Source organism: Acipenser ruthenus, chromosome 3, assembly GCF_902713425.1.
Source record: "Acipenser ruthenus chromosome 3, fAciRut3.2 maternal haplotype, whole genome shotgun sequence".
NCBI classification, from domain to species: domain Eukaryota; kingdom Metazoa; phylum Chordata; class Actinopteri; order Acipenseriformes; family Acipenseridae; genus Acipenser; species Acipenser ruthenus.
Window position 1 is genome coordinate 2,711,511 of NC_081191.1, and position 22,209 is coordinate 2,733,719.

General features: G+C 38.5%; 1 protein-coding gene across 12 annotated transcripts in view; it reads right to left on the reverse strand.

The window, feature by feature from the left end:
• Nucleotides 1-22,209, reverse strand: part of LOC117435256 (focal adhesion kinase 1) — a 182,364-nt gene that overhangs the window by 141,733 nt on the left and 18,422 nt on the right. Inside the window, exon 1 of one of the 12 annotated variants that reach the window (XM_059010389.1) lies at nucleotides 21,275-21,577. The exons of the other annotated variants lie outside the window; for them this stretch is intronic. Coding sequence (XP_058866372.1) covers nucleotides 21,275-21,356 — 82 coding nt within the window. The 5' untranslated portion in view covers nucleotides 21,357-21,577. Of the gene's footprint in view, nucleotides 1-21,274; nucleotides 21,578-22,209 lie in introns of those variants that run through there. 12 annotated transcript variants of the gene reach the window in all.

Below are 22,209 nucleotides of genomic sequence, written 5' to 3' on the forward strand. Positions count from 1 at the left end.
AAACACCAGCAGAGAAAAGTATTTCCTGGTATGTATAATTCTCTCAAAGCTTTCATTCTAAAGCCTATGTAAGACACACACACAAACATGGCTATGGCAGACAACTCCTGCAGCTATTCAGCTCTGCTGTTCTGGTACACAACCTGCCTTGTTAGCGTGACACACAAGCGAGGAGTTTCAGAAGTTTCATCTCACATCTCTCATAGAAGGGCTGATTGTTGCTGACACTCCTTTACACTGTGGCATTGCCTACAGCACTATAACCATTTGTAACAATAAATCATTGGGGGGGGGGGGGGGATTAACATATTACTTTGAATCACAAGCTAAATTGTGTGCGTTTACTATACAAAGCACACTGCCGTGGTTTCCTGAAAATCCTGTAATCACTACACATGAATGTTACAGCCTATTCTGAACACGTAGAGGTTTCTTATTTGAACTCTAAAGGAACATTCTGAGGTACTGTACACTACAGTTTAAAGGCTGACCCACATTTCCAAAAGGCCATATCTTCTTATTATACCTGCTGGTCCCTTATGAACCTCACTAACCACCTTTAAAAAAAAAAAAAAAAAAACACACTGAAGTTTGACATGCTGACAATCAAGGGCAGACCGAGACAGACTAACCACCAGACTCTGATAAACTCAACGTGTGATCAAGAATGCCCTTAGTGTTCATAACAATCAGAGAAGTATTTCCATATGTAAAGATCTGAAGTGTGACATTACAGTACGTAGCCTGCATGACCAGGGATATGCACTCTCACTGGGGGAGGATAACAAGCAGATGTGTTGAAAGCTGAAACTCATTCATTTCTGGTCTTATTTAATTTTTTTTTTGTTTTCGGAGCAGTGTCAAGGGCATTTACTCTGAGACTGGTGTTACAGCACACCAGTACAGGCCCATCTGTTAGCTTTAAAAAGGCACAGAGTGTAACACAGGACTCACTGACAAAGACCATGTCTGGCACAATCCATCTGGTGGACCTGTGGCCTGCTCTCTTATTTTAGGCACACCACCCACCCCCATCCCTATTAATCTGCTTCTCATGCACTTCGTGTCTGGTACCTTGCAACCTGTTTTAGAACAGCAGAACTCTACTAACTGATCCCCCTCCCCCTCCCCCTCCCCCTCCCAATACTGTACTGTAATGTGCAAAGCATTCTGTTTTAATAAATGTACTAGAACATCCTGCCAGGGAAGGCATATATACTGTATCTGACCGTTGCAGTGTACAGCATGTCTTCGGTTTCAAAACCAGCGAATTACTCCGGAAAGCTAATACAGCCCTGCAGCTTACTGAAATGCATCAATCTGTCAGGGCAAAATGAAATAAGCTCAAACACATCACAATACATTTAATCAAAACATGACTATTTTGTCAGCCCTTTACGCTTTGGTGGTTCACTTTTCTTTTCAATAGATGTTTATTGACTTAGTTTCATCAACAGCTTTTGTTCAGAGTGGTATTGTTTCCTACGTGCACACATTTCCAAAGTGGTGTTGGTACGGTACAATAAACTGAGATCTAATGGAAATGCACAAAGTAGTACTTTCTTTGGGTTACTGTACAGTGGCCTATAAATCTTGAGACCTGTTTTTGAAGGTTAAATACTATTCACAATATTGAGATGGCCTCATCACTGGCATGGAGATGGAACTCTGAAAACATAATTGTATTCCAAGATGATGGCACTCTGCAGTGGGACTCCATTTACAGTAGTGTCAACCCCCTACATGCTAGGGATGAGCTTTTGGTACATTTTTATGAACGTTTAAACACTTTGCAGTGTCAGCGTTTAAACCAACTCTACATACACACACACTCTTTATATTACATTCCGATACTGACAGCCCTGGTTGGTATTTTCTAAGCAAATAAACCCTAAATAAGCAAATAACGGTTTTAACATCGCAAAGACTGAACTACAAAGTAAAAATAAAAAACAAAAACACGTACACAACAAAGTATATCCTGAAATGTTTGTATTTATGGTTGTAATTAAAGTTGCTAGTGGAGACATAACTATATACAAACATATTATTTAACACATTTTTGGATAGTATAATGTTTTTAGAATAGTGTGTTTCTTAAAGGTTCATTTAACAACAAAAAAACAGGAACCTATTCGTTTTTTTATTTTTTTATTTTAAGTAACTTTGCTCAACATTATATGGTTTTAAAAAAAAAAAAAAAGGCCCGAACATCACCCACTGTACACTGTAAAAAAGTTGGAAATACTTTCACTTCTGGAAAAGGTAATTACCAGGGATAAGAGAGCACAATATTTTGGAATTTTAAAAGAGCACTGTGACTGGTATTAAAAGGTCTGCCTCAGAGATTTAAAAGTTTGTGGTCGTTGATAGTAGGGGTGGGATTTTTGAGATCTATCGCTCGAGTCGAGTACTTGAGCATGACAATTTCCGAGTACTCGTATCAAACGCCACTCTCCTCTACATACTGTACTAGTGTACATAAACCTCCCAAACATTGCCACAAGTCCTAATTTAAATGTCAACCTAACACACAATCAAGTAATATATTAAGTGATTAATATAATGTTTGCCTTCTTGTGCAGTTAATTGTATATGGTCAAGTATTACTAAATAACGTAAAGTATCCAAATTCACGTATCCACACAACTTTACATACAATTGTAAAAAGAGATGCCTGGCGTACCTGTTTGAACTGTGTCTGAGGGGTCCTTTACTTTAGTGCAGTAGTTCCAACATACAAATAAAAATTGTACAAAACGTAAACGGCCGTTTGGTCCAAAAGCTTACAGAACAATTTCAAGTGAAAAAAGTCTTCCACCATTGTGAGGATTGGGGAATGGGGTCCATGAGTCTGTGGTAATTGCAGCTTTTGAAAGTTTTGTATGAACAGCTGCAGCACGATTTTCTTTATGTTTTTACAGCCTCGCTGCTATTGTTTTAGGGGTCGGCACAGTATTGAGATAATCTTGCATCGATTTAAAAACCACAGCATTCACGATTTCACACGCGCTGTCATCATGGGGATAACGTGATCACGCCCTGTTCAGCCAAATCTATAGCTTTTTATTGCCATCAGTAGCTCCATCCACAACAATTCTGAATGTTTTCATTTCAAACGGTAAAGCATTGAACTTGTGTTTTTGTGGGATGGCAATTTTGTTTGGCATAGTTATTTACATAGCACAGTTTGCTCGTCCGGTTCCTCAAAATACTTCCAACCGTGGCTTCCTTTGTTTAGAGATGCCATTTTAAATATTGAACAAAACTCAGAAAAAACACTTGTTATTAAACGTTATTACTCCGCCGTGGAATTGATACCAAACCATGCCTACTACAGGAATGAACACACACAGTGCACCAATGAAGCGCCAGATCGACCAAGAATAAAACCCGCCCCACTGTCAATCTTTCTGTTGTACCAATTAGAAAATCTACTTGGAGTCAATTGCCAAACCCCTTCCTTTTTATAATATCCACCCTTACTAGAGAAGTCTGATACGTGACGGACTACTGATGATAAATTACTAAAATTAATGCAGAAAAAAATGTGTTTGGTGACATTTGTCCCATGACCGGTTATACGTCTAGCATATTATTAAACGTTTAACCACTTCTTTAGAGTTTATACGTTTAAACGTTTAAAATTCCCATCCCTACTACATGCAATGACCTTTACGAATATATGCGTGGACTGTCTTTTAGAAGGATTTACAAGACTGAAAGATGCATACTCACAAAACCCCTGGATCTCTAATAAAGTTACAGTCCCTACAGTGCAATAGAAATGACACACCCCATCATCTTTCAATACCAAATGTCCCAAAGTGCTGTGACACACCTCAGAAGCAGATCTTCAACCCTTTTTTGCAGAATCATGCCTTTCAAGCTGTTGCAGCTCAACAAAAACAAGTCCTGACAGTCCCTTCAGTGTGCTGTGCTGCTGGGAGATCCTTCAGTATGTTGCACTGCTGTTTTTATGCTGTTGCAAACTTACTGTAGTGTAGTTCAACTTTAGTTTCAACTACTATTCACACAAATGAACAATAGACTGCAGCTGCAAGCAATTCTCAGTAGTAAAAATAATAATTTAAAAAAGAAACCAGACCTCCGGCACATCTGTATCCTGATTACTTGAATGGTCGGATAAAGATCTCTTTTTAAATTTGTTCTGTAGAATGAATTATTTTATTGCTCTTTTTTTTTTTTTTTGTGTTTATTGTTTGACGAACATCCACTGGTTAAACAATATACACTTACTACCTCCCTTTAACTCTCTGGTAATCCTGAAAATAGAAATCAAGCATCTTAAAAATACAAACTAATTTCAATGAATGGTTGAATTCAGACATCTATACTGTTATACTGTATAATCAACACTGTGTGTGCTCTGAATTACAGTGCCACTCGCTCGCTGTTATAAACTAGAAGCAGTCTGTGTGCTCTGAATTACTGTGCCACTCGCTCACTGTTATAAACTAGAAGCAGATTGTGTGCTCTGAATTACAGTGCCACTCGCTCACTGTTATAAACTAGAAGCAGACTGTGTGCTCTGAATTACAGTGCCACTCGCTCACTGTTATAAACTAGAAGCAGACTGTGTGCTCTGAATTACAGTGCCACTCGCTCACTGTTATAAACTAGAAGCAGACTGTGTGCTCTGAATTACAGTGCCACTTGCTCACTGTTATAAACTAGAAGCAGACTGTGTGCTCTGAATTACAGTGCCACTCGCTCACTGTTATAAACTAGAAGCAGACTGTGTGCTCTGAATTACAGTGCCACTCGCTCACTGTTATAAACTAGAAGCAGACTGTGCTCTGAATTACAGTGCCACTCGCTCACTGTTATAAACTAGAAGCAGACTGTGTGCTCTGAATTACAGTGCCACTCGCTCACTGTTATAAACTAGAAGCCAATTGTGCTGGCTGATCAAAGCCAAATAAAATTTTTTTTTTTTTTTATTTATTTTTTTTAAACCAAACTCAGAAGAGCATTTTTATTTTGGTCCAACTTTACACGACAGGGAGGAGAGAAGTATCCAGTGGACAATTAGCCTTTTTCAGTAGGATTTGCAAAGTGGTTTGAGCCGAGGCCTAGGATCCTTAGACGCAGACTAGGGGTGTAATTTACTTGCCCATCCATTGGTGTTACTGGGTAATAGCAGGATCCAATGTGGATAGGAGATGTTGGTTAAATAGAAAAAGAATGTAAAAAATACACAACTGAAATAATTCTAACTGCGTTACTGTACGCTATGAGGAAACATATTGTAAAACATTAGCCATCTACTTAAATCCAACAACATGTAGTTGCAGTACTTATTGTAAATTCCCTTTATATAACAATAATGGGTGGTTTATTGCTTTTCGCAACATATGCAAAAACAAAACAAGGCATTGTGCAGACACTCACAAGCCTATTAGCCAGTCTGTTTTAATGAAAGGGAAGTCCCATTATTTCAAGACCCTGCATCTGTCCATAAGGGTTATCACAGGCCACATGGCTGGCTGAATAGCACTTTCAATAGAGCTCCCAACGGACGAAGTCTATTGTTAAGCCAATATATGCCTATGTTAAACATAATCGTTATATAGTTGCAGTGCAGTATTAAGCAAATTATTGAGACACTGTATTAGCATGCTGAATGAAAAAAGCAGAGTCAAATATATTAACTGCAGCTGAAAATAATGTCATTTCTATGATGGAGAAATGTTTTCCTGTGTAGATAGAGTGAGAAAAATGGTCTTTAACCATGAAAACTAGCGAGGGAGCACTGTATATATATATATATATATATATATATATAAAATTAGCGGTGCAGCAATTAATCGGTGCATCGATTATTGATCATCTATCCTTAAATTTACCCAGCTTCGATTACATATTGATGAATCAATGCATCAAATTAGACCCCAGTTTGAAGTCTCCTGTTACCGGTTTGCATTAAAACCTTGCGTGTGTGAGAGTGCGCTTCTTTTAGTGCTAGTACGGTAGATTAGCGTGTTGCTAGGATACACACTTTAGGCCTCTATATTCGCGTAGGACAAGCCAAATCAGAAGTAGGCCTATTGTATTCACGTTTTCTTGATTTAAAAATGAAGGCAATATGTTTTTTTTTTTGTTTTTTTTTAATCTATTAAATCTACCGATGTACCTTATCTTGTTTCAAAGCATGTTGTGTTTGGATTATATGGCAATATTATATAAAAAATAAGGTGAATTTAGTACAACAGTTAAATTAGTCAAGATCCGTGAGACTAATTCAAATGTTTCGCTTTGCTTTTGGACATAACATTTTAACCATAGTTCAGATAGAAATGACTTCTGTTAAAATATAGTATGTTTTATTATTATTACAATGTTAAAGGGACACGTGATGCAGACGCAGCGTATTCTTTTCAGCTGTTAAAAACTGAAGTCCTTTGTATTTCTTTTTTTACAATCGGAAGTGTTCTAATGTGAATGTAAGTCGTGCCTTTTTGTTTAACTATTATGCACAACGGTGTTTTTAGTTATTGGGTCTTCTGTTAGAAATTAGGTTGCCGACTGCAGCACTAATATATATATATATATATATATATATATATATATATATATATATATATATATATACACATACATACACACAGTACTGTGCAAAAGTTTTAGGCAGGTGTGAAAAAATTCTGTAAAGTACGAATGCTTTCAAAAATAGACATGTTAATAGATCATATTTATCAATTAACTAAATGCAAAGTGAGTGAACAGAAGAAAAAGCTACATCAAATCAATATTTGGTGTGACCACCCTTTGCCTTCAAAACAGCATCAATTCTTCTAGGTACACTTGCACACAGTTTTTGAAGGAACTCGGCAGGTAGGTTGGCCCAAACATCTTGGAGAACTAACCACAGTTCTTCTGTGGATTCAGGCAGCCTCAGTTGCTTCTCTCTCTTCATGTAATCCCAGACAAACTCGATGATGTTGAGATCAGGGCTCTGTGGGGGCCATACCATCACTTCCAGGACTCCTTGTTCTTCTTTACGCTGAAGATAGTTCTTCTTCTTCTTCTTCTTATTATTTATTTCTTAGCAGACGCCCTTATCCAGAGCGACTTACAATTGTTACAAGATATCACATTACACATTATTTCACATTATACAGATACTACATTATTTTACATACGATTACCCATTTATACAGTTGGGTTTTTACTGGGGCAATCTAGGTAAAGTACCTTGCTCAAGGGTACAACAGCAGTGTCCCCCACTGGGAATTGAACCCACAACCCTCCGGTCAAGAGTCCAGAGCTCTAACCACTACTCCACACTGCTGCCCTTAATGACTTTCGCTGTATGTTTGAGGTCGTTGTCATGATGCAGAATACATTTGGGGCCAATCAGATGCCTCCCTGATGGTATTGCATGATGGATAAGTATCTGCCTGTACTTCACAGCATTGAGGAGACCATTAATTCTGACCAAATCCCCAACTCCATTTGCAGAAATGCAGCCCCAAACTTGCAAGGAACCTCCACCATGCTTCACTGTTGCCTGCAGACACTCATTCGTGTACCGCGAAATATTTCAAATTTTGACTCATCAGTCCAGAGCACCTGCTGCCATTTTTCTGCACCCCAGTGTTTTCGTGCATAGTTGAGTCGCTTGGCCTTGTTTCCATGTCGGAGGTATGGCTTTTTGGCTGCAAGTCTTCCATGAAGGCTACTTCTGACCAGACTTCTCCAGACAGTAGATGGGTGTACCAGGGTCCCACTGTTATCTGCCAATTCTGAGCTGATGGCACTGCTGGACATCTTCCGATTGCGAAGGGAAGTAAGCATGATGTGTCTTTCATCTGCTGCAGTAAGTTTCCTTGGCTGACCACTGCGTCTACGGTCCTCAACGTTGCCCGTTTCTTTGTACTTCTTCAAAAGAGCTTGGACAGCACATCTGGAAACCCCTGTCTGCCTTGAAATTTCTGCCTGGGAGAGACCTTGCTGATGCAGTATAACTACCTTGTGTCTTGTTGCTGTGCTCAGTCTTGCCATGGTGTATGACTTTTGACAGTAAACTGTCTTCAGCAACCTCACCTTGTTCGCTGAGTTTGGCTGTTCCTCACCCAGTTTTATTCCTCCTACACAGCTGTTTCTGTTTCAGTTAATGATTGTGTTTCAACCTACATATTGAATTGATGATCATTAGCACCTGTTTGGTATAATTGTTTAATCATACACCTGACTATATGCCTACAAAATCCCTGACTTTGTGCAAGTGTACCTAGAAGAATTGATGCTGTTTTGAAGGCAAAGGGTGGTCACACCAAATATGGATTTGATTTAGATTTCTCTTCTGTTCACTCACTTTGCATTTAGTTAATTGATAAATATAATCTATTAACATGTCTATTTTTGAAAGCATTCTTACTTTACAGCATTTTTTCACACCTGCCTAAAACTTTTGCACAGTACTGTATATATATCAGTAATACTTGCCTGGGCAATACGAAATTTGACAAAAAAATAGAGTGAAAATAAATTAAAATCGACAGGATATCTTTTATAGAAACGCCAGTGCAATGGATTTGGGTTTATCAGGGTAATATTTTACCATTATGAATGTGGAGCACTCAAGTCTGATATAAAATAATAATAATAATAATAATAATAATAATGTTTAATATGACTGAACTGGTGTAGAGTGGCTCATTTTTAATCCCACTTGATGTACAGATTTGGTTTTATATCTTTGAAAAAGCATGCAAAAGATGGCATTGTAGATCTACTTTTGCTCTAGATAAGCCCTTGTGATGAAGAGCCTGAAGCACATGTACTTAATCTCACCTTCTCAGCCGCTGACCTTGGACAACTACTGTAATTTTACCTTGCTGCAAAAAACAGAGTAAAAGCAATACCTCACTGGAGACAAGGTGATACCGTACTGTACATCTCCACTGGGCTACTCTGGGTAAATAAATTCAATAATTCAATTAACATCTCCTTATTGGGGGGCAAGTCTCGGCACATTCCCCCTTAGATGTACTACAGAATTATTAAGACATGCTGTGCCAATGTAGCACAGCAGCACCCATCTTTACAAAATTCAATTTGCAAAAGAAAACTGCAGATCAAAAATCAAAGTCAATTCAAATGTTCTTTCCCCTAGAGCTCACAGTGTTGTGTAAACACACTGCCCCTCACTCCCACCGTAGCAAACACATATTCTGTATTAATGACAACAACAAAAAAGATCATGGCATGTAGGCCTATACTGCAAAACACATTCTACTGATAAATGTCCTTACAAAAAAAATGTATGCATTCAACATTATTGCTGTACTGTAAAAACACACACACACACACACAGACACACACACACACACACGGTTTTGTTCTCTAGCACTAAAGTAGTTTCCAGGGAATTGCATTTTCAAAACCATTCAGTTCCACCAGCTATCAAATTTCAGGTCCTTGCTGAACGTTGAATCTATTCTACATGGTCTCCTTCAATTTCACATTTCATCCTGGGTCAAAACATGTAAAAAAAGAACACTTCTAAAAGCAGCCTTTCAAGATCCGATTTCATTTTAAACCAGCTTGCGTGCAAGGGAGCCCGGCGTTTCTCATGATCAATGAGAAGTCTGAAACAATCAATTACCCAAATATCAGCATTGTTAGGATGAAGCGTTCTCAAGTTTCCATTCTGGAGGGCGGGGGTGGGGGGAAAACTGTGTAAAATGTTCTTTCTGAAACCATTTAGTACATAATACTGCCTGTATTTCAATTACCTATAGTAGCATTCTTTTATATCCCATGTACTACAGCACTACAGCTAAATAACTGAGTGGTACCTGAAAGGACCCTCAATTTCCTCCGATCTCAGTCTAGTGGGTAACACATTAGTACAACTTATTTTTTTCTTTTTTCTTACTGTTTTAGAATACCAGGTTATCATAGTTGTATTAAATTTATCACATAACAGAAATCAACCAATCACAGTGTAGTATTTGCCAAAATTTCAGTACCTCTTATCCTGTGTACATCTGACATCCTGTGCGTAGAACACCACACCTAATTCCAATGTTCAAAAATCAAAACACACACAACAGATACCTTTTGTAAAATACAGCATCTTATTAACTTCACTCTTTCTTAACATGTTGATGAAATCGCTACAAACTTAAAAAAAAAAAAACACACACACAATGTTTCTCACACTGCACTTTTATTTTTAATATACTGGGGCTTGTGTGTACTTTTAATTGTAAATCTGACATTTTAAAGAACATACTGTACTAAGCTATAACCAAATATAGTATAGGCTGACAATTACAAATAAATACATCAATAAAGAAGACTGAGACGGCAGAAGATCCTTGCTTTAAATCTGAATTTCATACCACTGTGATGCAGAAGTAAACGGTGAGCCCTACTTTATGCTATTCGGAAGAAAAAAAAAGTTCCATGTATTCAACTACAGACCCATCCATACTTCACATCTCACAAATGTTGCACCTCTGTTAAGCGTGATCATTTATGGATGATCTGAGCTTTGTGAAGGTTCACAATATAAAAGCATGGGACTGGGTCAACATACAGTATGCATGACCCTCAGTGCTTCCTGTCAGTCACAGTCTGGTATTTAGAGAGACCTTCATCCCAGCTATCATCAGGACTGGCACAGATGGTCCTGTAACTTAAACCAAAGACTTAATTCCACATCAGTACCTTCAAGTGTGTGAACTGTCATTTAAAAATGTATTTTATTTGTTTGTCTTGACATTTTACACGCTGGAGTGTACTGTGCTGTAAAGTATACCGGCATCCGGAGGCAAGGCAACAGGAAATTAAATATTAATATAATCTAGTGGCTTCACTGAACAAATTTCTGGTGGACCTACTGTATCTACCATATTTCTGATGTTAAATTAAGGTCAAGAATAAGATATTGCAATTAAAACCCTGAAATCCATCCTCTCAATAGAACATTTAAAAAGAGCTCGGCAACATGTTTGGAAACCTGACATTATGCCACAGTCCTGCCTGCAGTAATCGTATACTACTTACCCATAATAAAATGTAGCTTTACCCTTCTTTATTGCACTATTTTATTCTCAGAGATTGCGCTGCAGTACAGTTCTTACAAATGAATAGCAAAGGAAGTTTTATTTGGAAGACTTTATGTTCATCCTACAGATTTAGGTTAACCATCAACACCGGCCCAATAGGAAATGCATGGAGAAAGCTGGGTCCAATATCAGCATGAAGTAAATGTATGAAGCTACTCTCATCAAATACAAATCAGTAACGTACTGGTAAGAGTCGAACCCAAGGAGGTACATTCTTAGAAACCGTTGATGGACTGTGGACTTGGTTTTCAAGCTTCTTAGCTTTAAAAAAAAAAATTAAAATAAAATACCTAATAGGCTAATAATGGGATGTGCATTTTGGTACATTTTACAGTTTAAACTCAATGTAGTAGTTTAAACAGTTTCAGTCTGTGTATAGACAGATATACATATGAACACAGACACACTTTTTTCTTTGTTATACAAACAGTAGACCGTCCACTCCTGCTCACCTGGTGTTCTCTCTGCCTCGCTTCTCCTACGCAACTCCACTGCTCTGCTCACTCCACTGGCCCCCGATCACCGCTCGCATCCAGTTCAAGACTCTTATACTCGCCTACAGATGCCTTGACCAGACTGCACCCAGCTACCTCTCCCTACACCCCCACTCGACCTCTCCTCTCCTCCTGCACTAGAAGACTGGCGCTACCTCCTCTACGCTCCCCTGCCTCCAGAGCCCGCTCCTTCTCCACCCTCGGCCTGCAGTGGTGGAATGACCTTCCTACAGATGTCAGGACTGCCCAGTCCCTGACCACCTTCCAGCGCTTCCTCAAGACTCACCTCTTCAGACAGCACCTGTAGAACTCCTCTTTTTCCCTCTGGACACTTTATCACTCTTCCTTAATGTGCTTTACTTGCTCTTATCTGCTCCCGATTTTACTGCATTTAATCCTGTACTTTAGGGTACTGTAATCTGTCACAAGTGTCATTTAATCTGTAGTATTTTGTATTTAATTATATCCTGATGTAACTATCACTGACACTTGTCTGCTCTGTTATTGAATCTTATTTTGTCATGTACTTGCTGGAACCGAAGTCATTGTATTTTATCTTGCTCTTAATTGTATTAATACTTGTATTGTGATTCTTGAAATGTATTTTTGTTTACGACTAAGTCGCCCTGGATAAGGGCGTCTGCTAAGAAATAAATAATAAACAAGACGGGGATTGTAAGCACTGTTTGTTGCCTTCATCTATGTGTGTTTTCATGTTTTTCTGCATTCCAATAACATCAGCAGCATCGCTGTGACTGTCTTTTAAGCAAAGATTCTTGAAAATCTGTACATCCAGGTGTATATGCTTTTTTTTGTTTTGCCCAGCAGCTCTTTCACACACACTACAGTGCATCATGCCATCTCGATAAACAAGCCACAGATACTTCATCTCCCATTAAAAACTATAAGAATGTATTTTTTGTTTGCATTTTTCTGCATTACTACATTACTATTCATAATCAACCACCATTTCTTATTTTTGTTTGTTTTAAATATGCCAACAGAGTTTACTGACCTTTTGTTTCTGAAGAACAAAAAATAATACTGTAAAGCTGTAGATACAACCAAGGTGTCTCTAGAATACTCACTGTCACTTTTGGGGAAAATATTGGGAAATGTGTCACAGTAATGCTGGTGTATCACTGAGTAGAGGATATTAATTTTACCAAATCACATTAGAACAGGGGTTTTCAATCTTTTTAAGCTGCGTACCCCTTTCCAAAAAATGTAGTCCACCGCGTACCCCCATCTGAGATATAAAATTAAAACAGAAAAATGGTCTGTACAATAACATGATACAACAAAACGCACAAGCCTTGGAGTGTGTGACGGATACAATTATAAAAGTTACAGTATTATAACAGAAATAATATATTATTATATTTACTTTTGGATAAAAATAGTCCCTCAAACAGATTTCTAGTTGTAGGAAACATCAACATAATTTTATTGTAATTACTAATTAATTAAAATCAACAAAGCCCCTGTGCTAGCCTCAATCACTCAGAAATGACATAGGACTATTCCGTGATAGCAAATGGCAATCATGTATTTTTATTGATAATAAAATTACATAAAAGAAGGCAAAGAAAATTCAGTATGGCAGGGAAATTGGAGAGCGCTTCAGTCGCAAGACATTTCTGGCGTTTTTAATCTCTGACGGTATTTTGTCTTGATTGTCTATTGCTAGTAATGTACTAGTATTAAGCCAACAATCCATATTTTTTCACTGGATTGAAAGCTAAAAACTCCTACCCTCACACCAGACGTAACGGCTTGTCAAATTAGACCGCATGGCAATACTTTGGTTTCTGGTTGGCCATACATTCTGTATTTTGAAATGAACCAATAGTACTTAAGTTACAACAAACTTTTAATCAGGTCATTGAAAAAAATAAATACAGATTTGCATGCATAAACGCACACAGGAAATAAAATGAGTTAAAGACTAGACTTTTAGATTTTTAAAATATGTATTTTTTTTTTTATCCCAGACAGACTGCAGTAATAGCCCAACTGTTTATATGACATTTAAAACAGGTCTTATTTAAAATGTACATATTTAATATGTAAATTAGTTATGTGTGCACTGAACGCTCTGTCACAGCACACCAGTCTGGTGTTTGCGCTTAAACGTTGATTACATGACAAAAGTCTGCAATAGATTGGCAAGTGGTACTAAATAAAATGCGTTGTCTGCCATTTCAGAATTATTCTCGCGTACCCCAGTTTGAGAACCGCTGCATTAGAAGAAACCACATTACCAACAGATACAGTTTAATAGTATTAGTATTTAAATGCCATTGTCCTGACTGGTAAATTCTTACCTTCCAGCTGCCCCTTTATTTTGACAATTTCCATATAAAAAATTGTATTTTATTTCTTGACATTTTTCATTCTTAGCCCCCAAGAGAATATTTTGGACAGTTTTCAAAACATGTTTTGCTTTATTTTTACAACACACGTTGATGTTGTTGATATAATAAACGCGTATATCTGCTCAGGTACTGTATTTAAATATTTTTACGGTTAAACGATGGCCCGTGTTACACAGAACACTAAAAATAAAATGTCAAATATACAATATGTATTTCGTTGGTTTTGTGGATTTGCTACATTAACATATTTTAATACTGCACATAATGATATGGTTTTGAAAATGCTACTCATGAAAACCATGACTGTAAGTGAACTGTATTACATAATAATTTCCATTATTCCGATTCCAGTGGTGTTTTCTCAATGCAGGATGTATTGTAGGCATACATACAGTGCTGTATAAAATCACACGCTGTGTGTGTGTATATATAATATATATATATATATATATATATATATATATATATATAATCATTCCATTATAGCCAAGAGGCAGTTGGTGCTTAACACATACTGAATTATTTTGCCCTGAATTTTAGAATTTGTGTCACAGAAAAGACACATTTAATATGTTTTATAACATTACCGTAGGCTACATTTTTTATTTTTTAATCAACGATGCGGTTTTCGTTTCACAAATCTACTGCACTTTGTCTATAGACTGTACCGTAGTCGCAGAAGTACATATTTCTCCCATTCACTTGCTAGGTCACTCCTTATCTCCAAACATCAGACAGATAATTTGTGTAGCATACAGTGGGTGAATTTCACAGTATTTTTAAGCACAAATGTAATTTCAACAGTCACTGCCAAAACTGATTACTTATTCTTCCAGAAGTAATGGTCGGATGTAACAGAGATACAATGTTATATTTGCGCCGGGCCATGTGGTTAACAAGTCTGATGTTGTCGTCCAGGCTTTACTGTGAAACTGACTGTAACCAGGGAGGGTGTGTGAGCGCATTCTACTGGACTGTAGAATAAAAACACAGGAGTTTAATTATGAAAACGCAAGTGTAAACAAACAAGTAAAACAGATTAGCCTGTCGTCAGACATGTCATGTTAATACAAAATGCATTAATTTACTGCATACTGGTATTGCGCCCGGTCTGGGAAGGGGGACACACGGGCGCGTTAAGAGAAATTCAGCGGGACATTATTTATTTCAGGGGGCATTGGTGCAATGGCGCGGCCTAGCGCGAACACTGTAAGTGTATGTGTAGTTTCATTAAACCATGGGGAGAATCTTTTAAAAAAAACATTCTTAGCTTTGATAGGTGTTATAATTATCTACTAGCATATCAACTGATCCTGACTGAATGGGAGCTGGAGTTGGCAAGGCTTCCAAAAATATATAGTAGTTAGTGAGTTATAAGGACGACATTTAATATAGTGCATTGTGTGCTTGGTAGAACTAGATAGTGATATTTCAAAAAGGACGATGGAATGGTCTGAAAACGCAAGGTCTGTAATGAATAGATTTTGACTATTTAAACGTGAATGAAGACTAAACTATGGCCATGGATATGGGTGGGGCCAGTAACATGTTGAATAAACCGACCTAGTGACGACCTAAAAGTTCCAGCGAGGGGATCTTGATCCACATCAACATGTACAGTATATTAAAGTCGCCTAACATTATAATCCTATCATGCTTGACAATCATTGTAGATAAAAAATCACAAATTTCAGTAAGAAAAAGAGAATTAGGTCTTGGCGGGGTCAGTAAATAACTATAATGTAGATTGGTTGTGTTTTTTTTGACAGTAACCAGCTGTGTTTTCAAGATTTAGATTTAGATCAATCCCACCACCCCGACCTATAGGAGGTGCCTTCTGATAGAGAAACCTGTGGGACAAGCCTCTACTACCCAACCCTGACCTATAGGAGGTGCCTTCTGATACAAAGAGAAACCTGTGGGACAAGCCTCTACTACCCCACCCCGACCTATAGGAGGTGCCTTCTGATACAAAGAGAAACCTGTGGGACAAGCCTCTACTACCCCACCCCGACCTATAGGAGGTGCCTTCTGATACAAAGAGAAACCTGCGGGACAAGCCTCTACTACCCAACCCCGTCCTATAGGAGGTGCCTTCTGATACAAAGAGAAACCTGCGGGACAAGCCTCTACTACCCAACCCCGTCCTATAGGAGGTGCCTTCTGATAGAGAAACCTGCGGGACAAGCCTCTACTACCCCACCCCGACCTATAGGAGGTGCCTTCTGATACAAAGAGAAACCTGCGGGACAAGCCTCTACTACCCCACCCTGACCTATAGGAGGTGCCTTCTGATACAAAGAAAAACCTGTGGGACAAGCCTCTACTACCCAACCCCGTCCTATAGGAGGTGCCTTCTGATAGAGAAACCTGCGGGACAAGCATCTACTACCCCACCCCGACCTATAGGAGGTGCCTTCTGATACAAAGAGAAACCTGCGGGACAAGCCTCTACTACCCCACCCCGACCTATAGGAGGTGCCTTCTGATACAAAGAGAAACCTGCGGGACAAGCCTCTACTACCCCACCCCGACCTATAGGAGGTGCCTTCTGATACAAAGAGAAACCTGCGGGACAAGCCTCTACTAGTGGTACAGTCTCGTCCTGTTTCAGCCAACTCTCAACTAGTTAAGTTAAAATATCTAGTTTTGATTCCAAAATGAAATTGTTGATTAGGAGAGATTTATTTCCCAGATATCTTGTATTCAGTAATGCCACACGAAGGGAGGTCAGTACTGAGCTACGAGAATTGTCACTAGCAGACATCTTCATTTTAATTACATTCGTAGAACATGAACCCTGGGACGAAGCTGGAAATGGACAACAAGGGACTGAAACTACCTTAATAGAGTAATTCATTTGTGGAGTTTGATCACATGGCTGAAGAGTGTGAATCAATTCTCCTGGTGATATATTGAGTCAAACAATTCTCTATGTTTTCTGCCAATCTAATAGAAAATGCTGCTACCCTAGTGTATTCACAACTACACTGTATGTATTGTGCATCACAGTTCACATGGAAGGAGGGTTCTGAACATACATGATCAGTTAAATGCTGCAAATCCGTAATTGTTTGTGAGCAATTTATTACATGATTTTGTGCTCAGAAACAAACCCTGAAGCATTTGTTAATATTAATCATCATGCACAGTATATTGTTTGTAATACGTTATCGTACACAATATATTAGTATTACGAATATAGATCCTTTATGCTTATGTTTTAAAGTGTATATAATGCATATAAACTAAATATATACTGACTAATATCTTGGCTGTAAATATTTAAAAGAGGTACAATTTCATTTGTTGCTGCATCAACTTCTAGAGTCCTGATTGGAGATAGCGCTGTCAATCATGGTACTGCATCCGGGGTTTAGCTTCACAGTTAAAGTCGGAAGCATTTATAGAAAAAAAAATAATAATTAAAATAAGTCGTAAAAAATTAAATGGATAAAAAAGTCAGGATCCACAAGAACCACAGGACATAAGTAACCTAAGGAATTCAAATTCAATTACCCACAGAGAATTATTAAACTGAAGAATACCCGCTAACTTACTAATGGTGGTGGAGCCTGACTGCGCGTGCTGAAGTTATGAGTTAGCAAAAAATAAACCATGCATGCGCAAAGAAATTAAAATAACTCGCTAAATCAATTTCTTCGGTTCCAAATAAAGGCACTCCTAGTGAGTACTATCCGCCTGCCAGATACAGTGTTTAAACACAGAGTTATTTTAGCGCAAAAAAAAAATTCTGACTAATCTGTCAAAACACATTTTTTTGCAATTCTGTAACTTCAAAAACTACAGCACGAATTTTCAAGAAACCTGGACAAAAAAATGCTCTGTCACATGGACACGGCGCATATGACATGCCGTCCGGATCCGTTTTGAAACGGCCGAGAAAACATACTCCTCAAAATGGAGTTTAAACAAGGCTCTGCCAGACGCTCTTACCTATACCAGTAACAGCGCCATTGCGCCATTATAACACCTTTGAGTGACAATTACTGTAGCATAGAACAGTAATTTATGTATGTTTATGTTTTTAAAGTACACAAAAGCAGTGAGTGCATACTACATGTATGTTCCGGATTCTAATTAACATGAAAAATAGTATACCATACTGTACAGTAACTGGTAAAATAGCATTCGTATCCCAGATCTACTGTATGCTAATAATGAGATATCAGTAAACAACTCACGAGAAAGCATGATTAAGTGTTACTGTATTAGTAAAAGGTGTACCACCTTTTTTTTTTTTTTTTTTACCAGATTAATGTACTATGCAAAGTGGACTCATTTCTTCAAACTCTTGTTTGTCAATTTTGCATAAGCATTCCACTCGTAGAGTCTTCTCGTCATCCCAAAGTTGCAATGTGCAATGTATGGATTCTTTCAGCTGTGGTATACACTACACTTCATTTTAAATTTGTCTTGTTAGCCTAAGTCATCAGGATGGCCTTTTGCCAGCAGCTTTTCTTTTCATCCACGCCCCTCCCACCAGCCCTAAAGTTTTGGTTTAACTCCAATGTTCAAAGTTAAGCTTACATCATTTGATTAGTCTAGCAGCCAAGTTCTGTGTTACTTTAACAAACATTAGAAAGTGTACATGATTTCCACAGTCCAAAATCCCATCTCTTGGACAAACATAGCACTGCCCTCTCTCATAATGTAACAATTACAGTATTATTACAAGGAGAATCAAGTTTCCCCAATGGCTTGGCAGGGCTCAACGAGAATAAATAAACTTGCACTTAGAAAGCGCAGTGTTCTCTGCCACAGAACTGGCCGGGGTGGGGCTCCCAGAGTGTCTCCCCTGGTAAAAGCACAGCCACATGGTGTGCAGGGGGAGTCATACAGTCAGGGGAGTGCAGGCTCACGTCTTCACTGGGAATTCTGGAGGAAGCATCGCATAGTACGCCCGTGGGTTAGGGAGGCAGACCGGCAGGGACTGTTTCTCCTCATGGCGCTACAGAGGACCCTACCGGCCAGGCGCCTTGTGAGCTCAGGTGGACACCTGCAGGGCTGGCCTTTGTCCTCCAGAAACTGGTAGCTCATTGACATCTGCTCTCGAGTTCCGGGGTGTAAAAAGAGAAAATTGGGTTGGTTGTGGGATTGGAGGACGCCCACTGAACCTTCAGTTCTCCTGAGCTGTTGTGAGGAATTACTGCTGTGAGGGAACGTAATTGAACATTTTAAACTGGGTAGAACATTGGGGGCACTGTAAATGGGCAGGGTGAATTTAAAAACAGCAACATCCTTTACAGCAACTGAGGAAGGGGAACATGACAATTCTGCGTAACTAAATAAAATTTGCTGCGTAATTACTGTTTACATTTAGTACTGTATCACATTCACAGAACACAATGCTTTAAACTCTCTACAGTTTGACTGTACACAGCCGACCCACTTCTTTTCTTTGTACCTGCCTGTGATTCATACAGTAGATAGACTTTATAATTACAGACAATGTCCCAAAGATCACTCATACCCCCATTCTTTCAGAGGAAAACGGTCATCAGTAGAGTCAGACCCATTGGAATGTTTCATGACAGAGACCAACACCCATTGTTACAGCAACCCTGACCTGCTGTACTTTATTGCTTACTGCAGCCTGCATGTACCATGCTCCTGGCATTCAGTACACAACCAGATCCATTACTATTACTACAGTGCATAGCTCCATTGCCAAAGATGAACAAGACAACAACATACTGGATATTTAGTAATTTAACAGTTTTTCATTTCTAGCATTTAGGGCAGCAGAGTGGAGTAGTGGTTAGGGCTCTGGACTCTTGACCGGAGGGTCGTGGGTTCAATCCCTGGTAGGGGACGCTGCTGCTGTACCCTTGAGCAAGGTACTTTACCTAGATTGCTCCAATAAAAACCCAACTGTATAAATGGGTAATTGTATGTAAAAAATAATGTGATATGTTGTAACAATTGTAAGTCGCCCTGGATAAGGGCGTCTGCCAAGAAATAAATAATAATAATAGAGTAGCTACTGTACATACCAATCAGAACTTTATGGTTTTATTTTGTGTTACATATGTTGTCCTGTTTGAATGATTTGTCTACTTTTGCCATTGATTTTATAATATTATTTCTTGATGCTTATAATGTGACTTTTGCCTATTGTTAAAATATAAACATTATAGACTAAACAGTATAGATTGTGGGACAGACTGCTTGTTGTAAGTGTGACTTGCCTTACTGTGGGACTTCGTTGGCTTCAAAGCAGAAATAATTGCATTGGAGTGCAAATGTTTTGCTAAATGCAGAACATCTGAAGAGTTCATTTTTAAGGGTTATTAAAGCCTGTCATCCTAGCAAGTGCCAAGGACAGATGAAATGATTGAAGAGCACCGCTATAACAGGCTGTCTCTGCAGACCTGGAACTGTACATTGCCAGGACTAATTCCAGTACCAGAGTACTCTGGACGGGCCACCCTGGGGGGGCGGGGGGTATTTCAACCCACATCATTATCCAATCCTTTAAATCTTTTCAGCAAATGCTGCCAACACCAACTGCAATCATGTTGGTGATCTGGGCTTAATTACATTGCAATAGTTGAGTCCAAAAAAAAAAAAAAAGGTGATGTACCTGCATAAAAAGGAGTGCAGTACCAACACCAATTATAATCAATAATACCTGTAATCATGAAAACCATATAATTATGCATCAGAAGATGTGCTAAGCTTCACAGTACAATTCCTTTTACTGCATTCTATTAAGCACTGTACAGTAGCAATAATTTTGTTTATTGTTCAGTATTCTTCAATCAGTTAAATTACGTAAAGTAGTCCCTTTGTCCCTGAGACAAATATTCCTTCAGGTTTACAGCCAGCATTGCGAAATCTTGCATAGCAAATGAATTAACTAAACATTATGCAACTATATTGATTTTGTACGCAATTGAGTTTTTAAAAAACAGAAATTGTTTCAGATTCGTACAGTACTGCTGTTTCACCCAGTACAGTATATCTGCCAACATTTACATACAGTATGTTTTAGTTTTTGTTACAGGACAGTTTTTTTGTTTTGTTTACTGGGAAGATATGTAGCAGTCATGAAGCTCCACACAAGCTGCCGCTTGTTTAGGGCAAGCATTTAACAAATTCCTCACCCCAGCTCAAGCACATTTGCTCTTGTGCATGAAATGCCCCAGCCATCTTCAGACACACAGCATGGCCTTCAAACGTCAGCTCCTGGAAATCTCGAGATTACTACATGGATACAAGCATCCACAAAGCGCAAAACCAAAAATGTGAAGTAGAATCATTTATCACATACCTCCAGCTGCACAGTTCAGAAAATCAAAAAACTGCATTTCCAAAGCATAAAAATAGGGACCTCGCTCCAAAATAATCCTCATTCAGCTTACAGTACTTCCTTAGGACTGCACACCACACTTTGTAGTTCTCTCTCTCCCCCTCACCCCTCTTCTCTTGCTTACATTAATTACTAAAACCAGCAAGGTGAAGACATTTTTTCAATTCCAACAGGCAGATCAAAACATGTTCCTTGTCACAAATAACCAGAAAAATGTCTTAAATCAAGATACAGCACAAAATGAAAACTACTGTAGAGGAGGCAAATGTGATAAGCCCCCTAACGCAACTCTGCTATAGCAACAACTCACAAAGGCTGAATTACAGTATGCAGAGCTTCTTGTTTTTAGGAAACATACACCACCACCACCCAGGTGGAGCAGCTCTTTTGTTTTGGTAACTTTAAAAACGCCATGAAAGTTTCTTAAAATAGGCTTTTTATTAGCCTGCCTTCAAGGTAGGAGGAGTTAGACTTTTAAAAAAAATACACTAGAAACAAAGTGTACAATACATCAGTGTGTGTTTAAGGAAAAAAAAAAAAAAGGTATTATCTTACAGTACAGTATTGTGTCAGTTTTCATGTACTGTGCAGTGTTTACAATGCATGCCACAAATCAGTTTACTGAACTACAGGTCTCTTCTGTAGTTAGAACTCCAAGTTACTGTAAAGCGTGAGATTGGGGGCCAGTGAAAACAGAAAAGGTATGGCGGTCAATGGAGATCTTCTTGTGTCGCTCCTCATACTGGTTTGCTAGTCCTGACATGGACTCAACTCTTCTGCCAACGGGCACATGGAATAAATTAATTTGCTGTGCAGTTATTCTTGCCACCCTGAGACTTGAGGTTTTATCTGAAGTCAGCTGTGTTGCACTATCCATGTGCTATCCTGTTTCACAG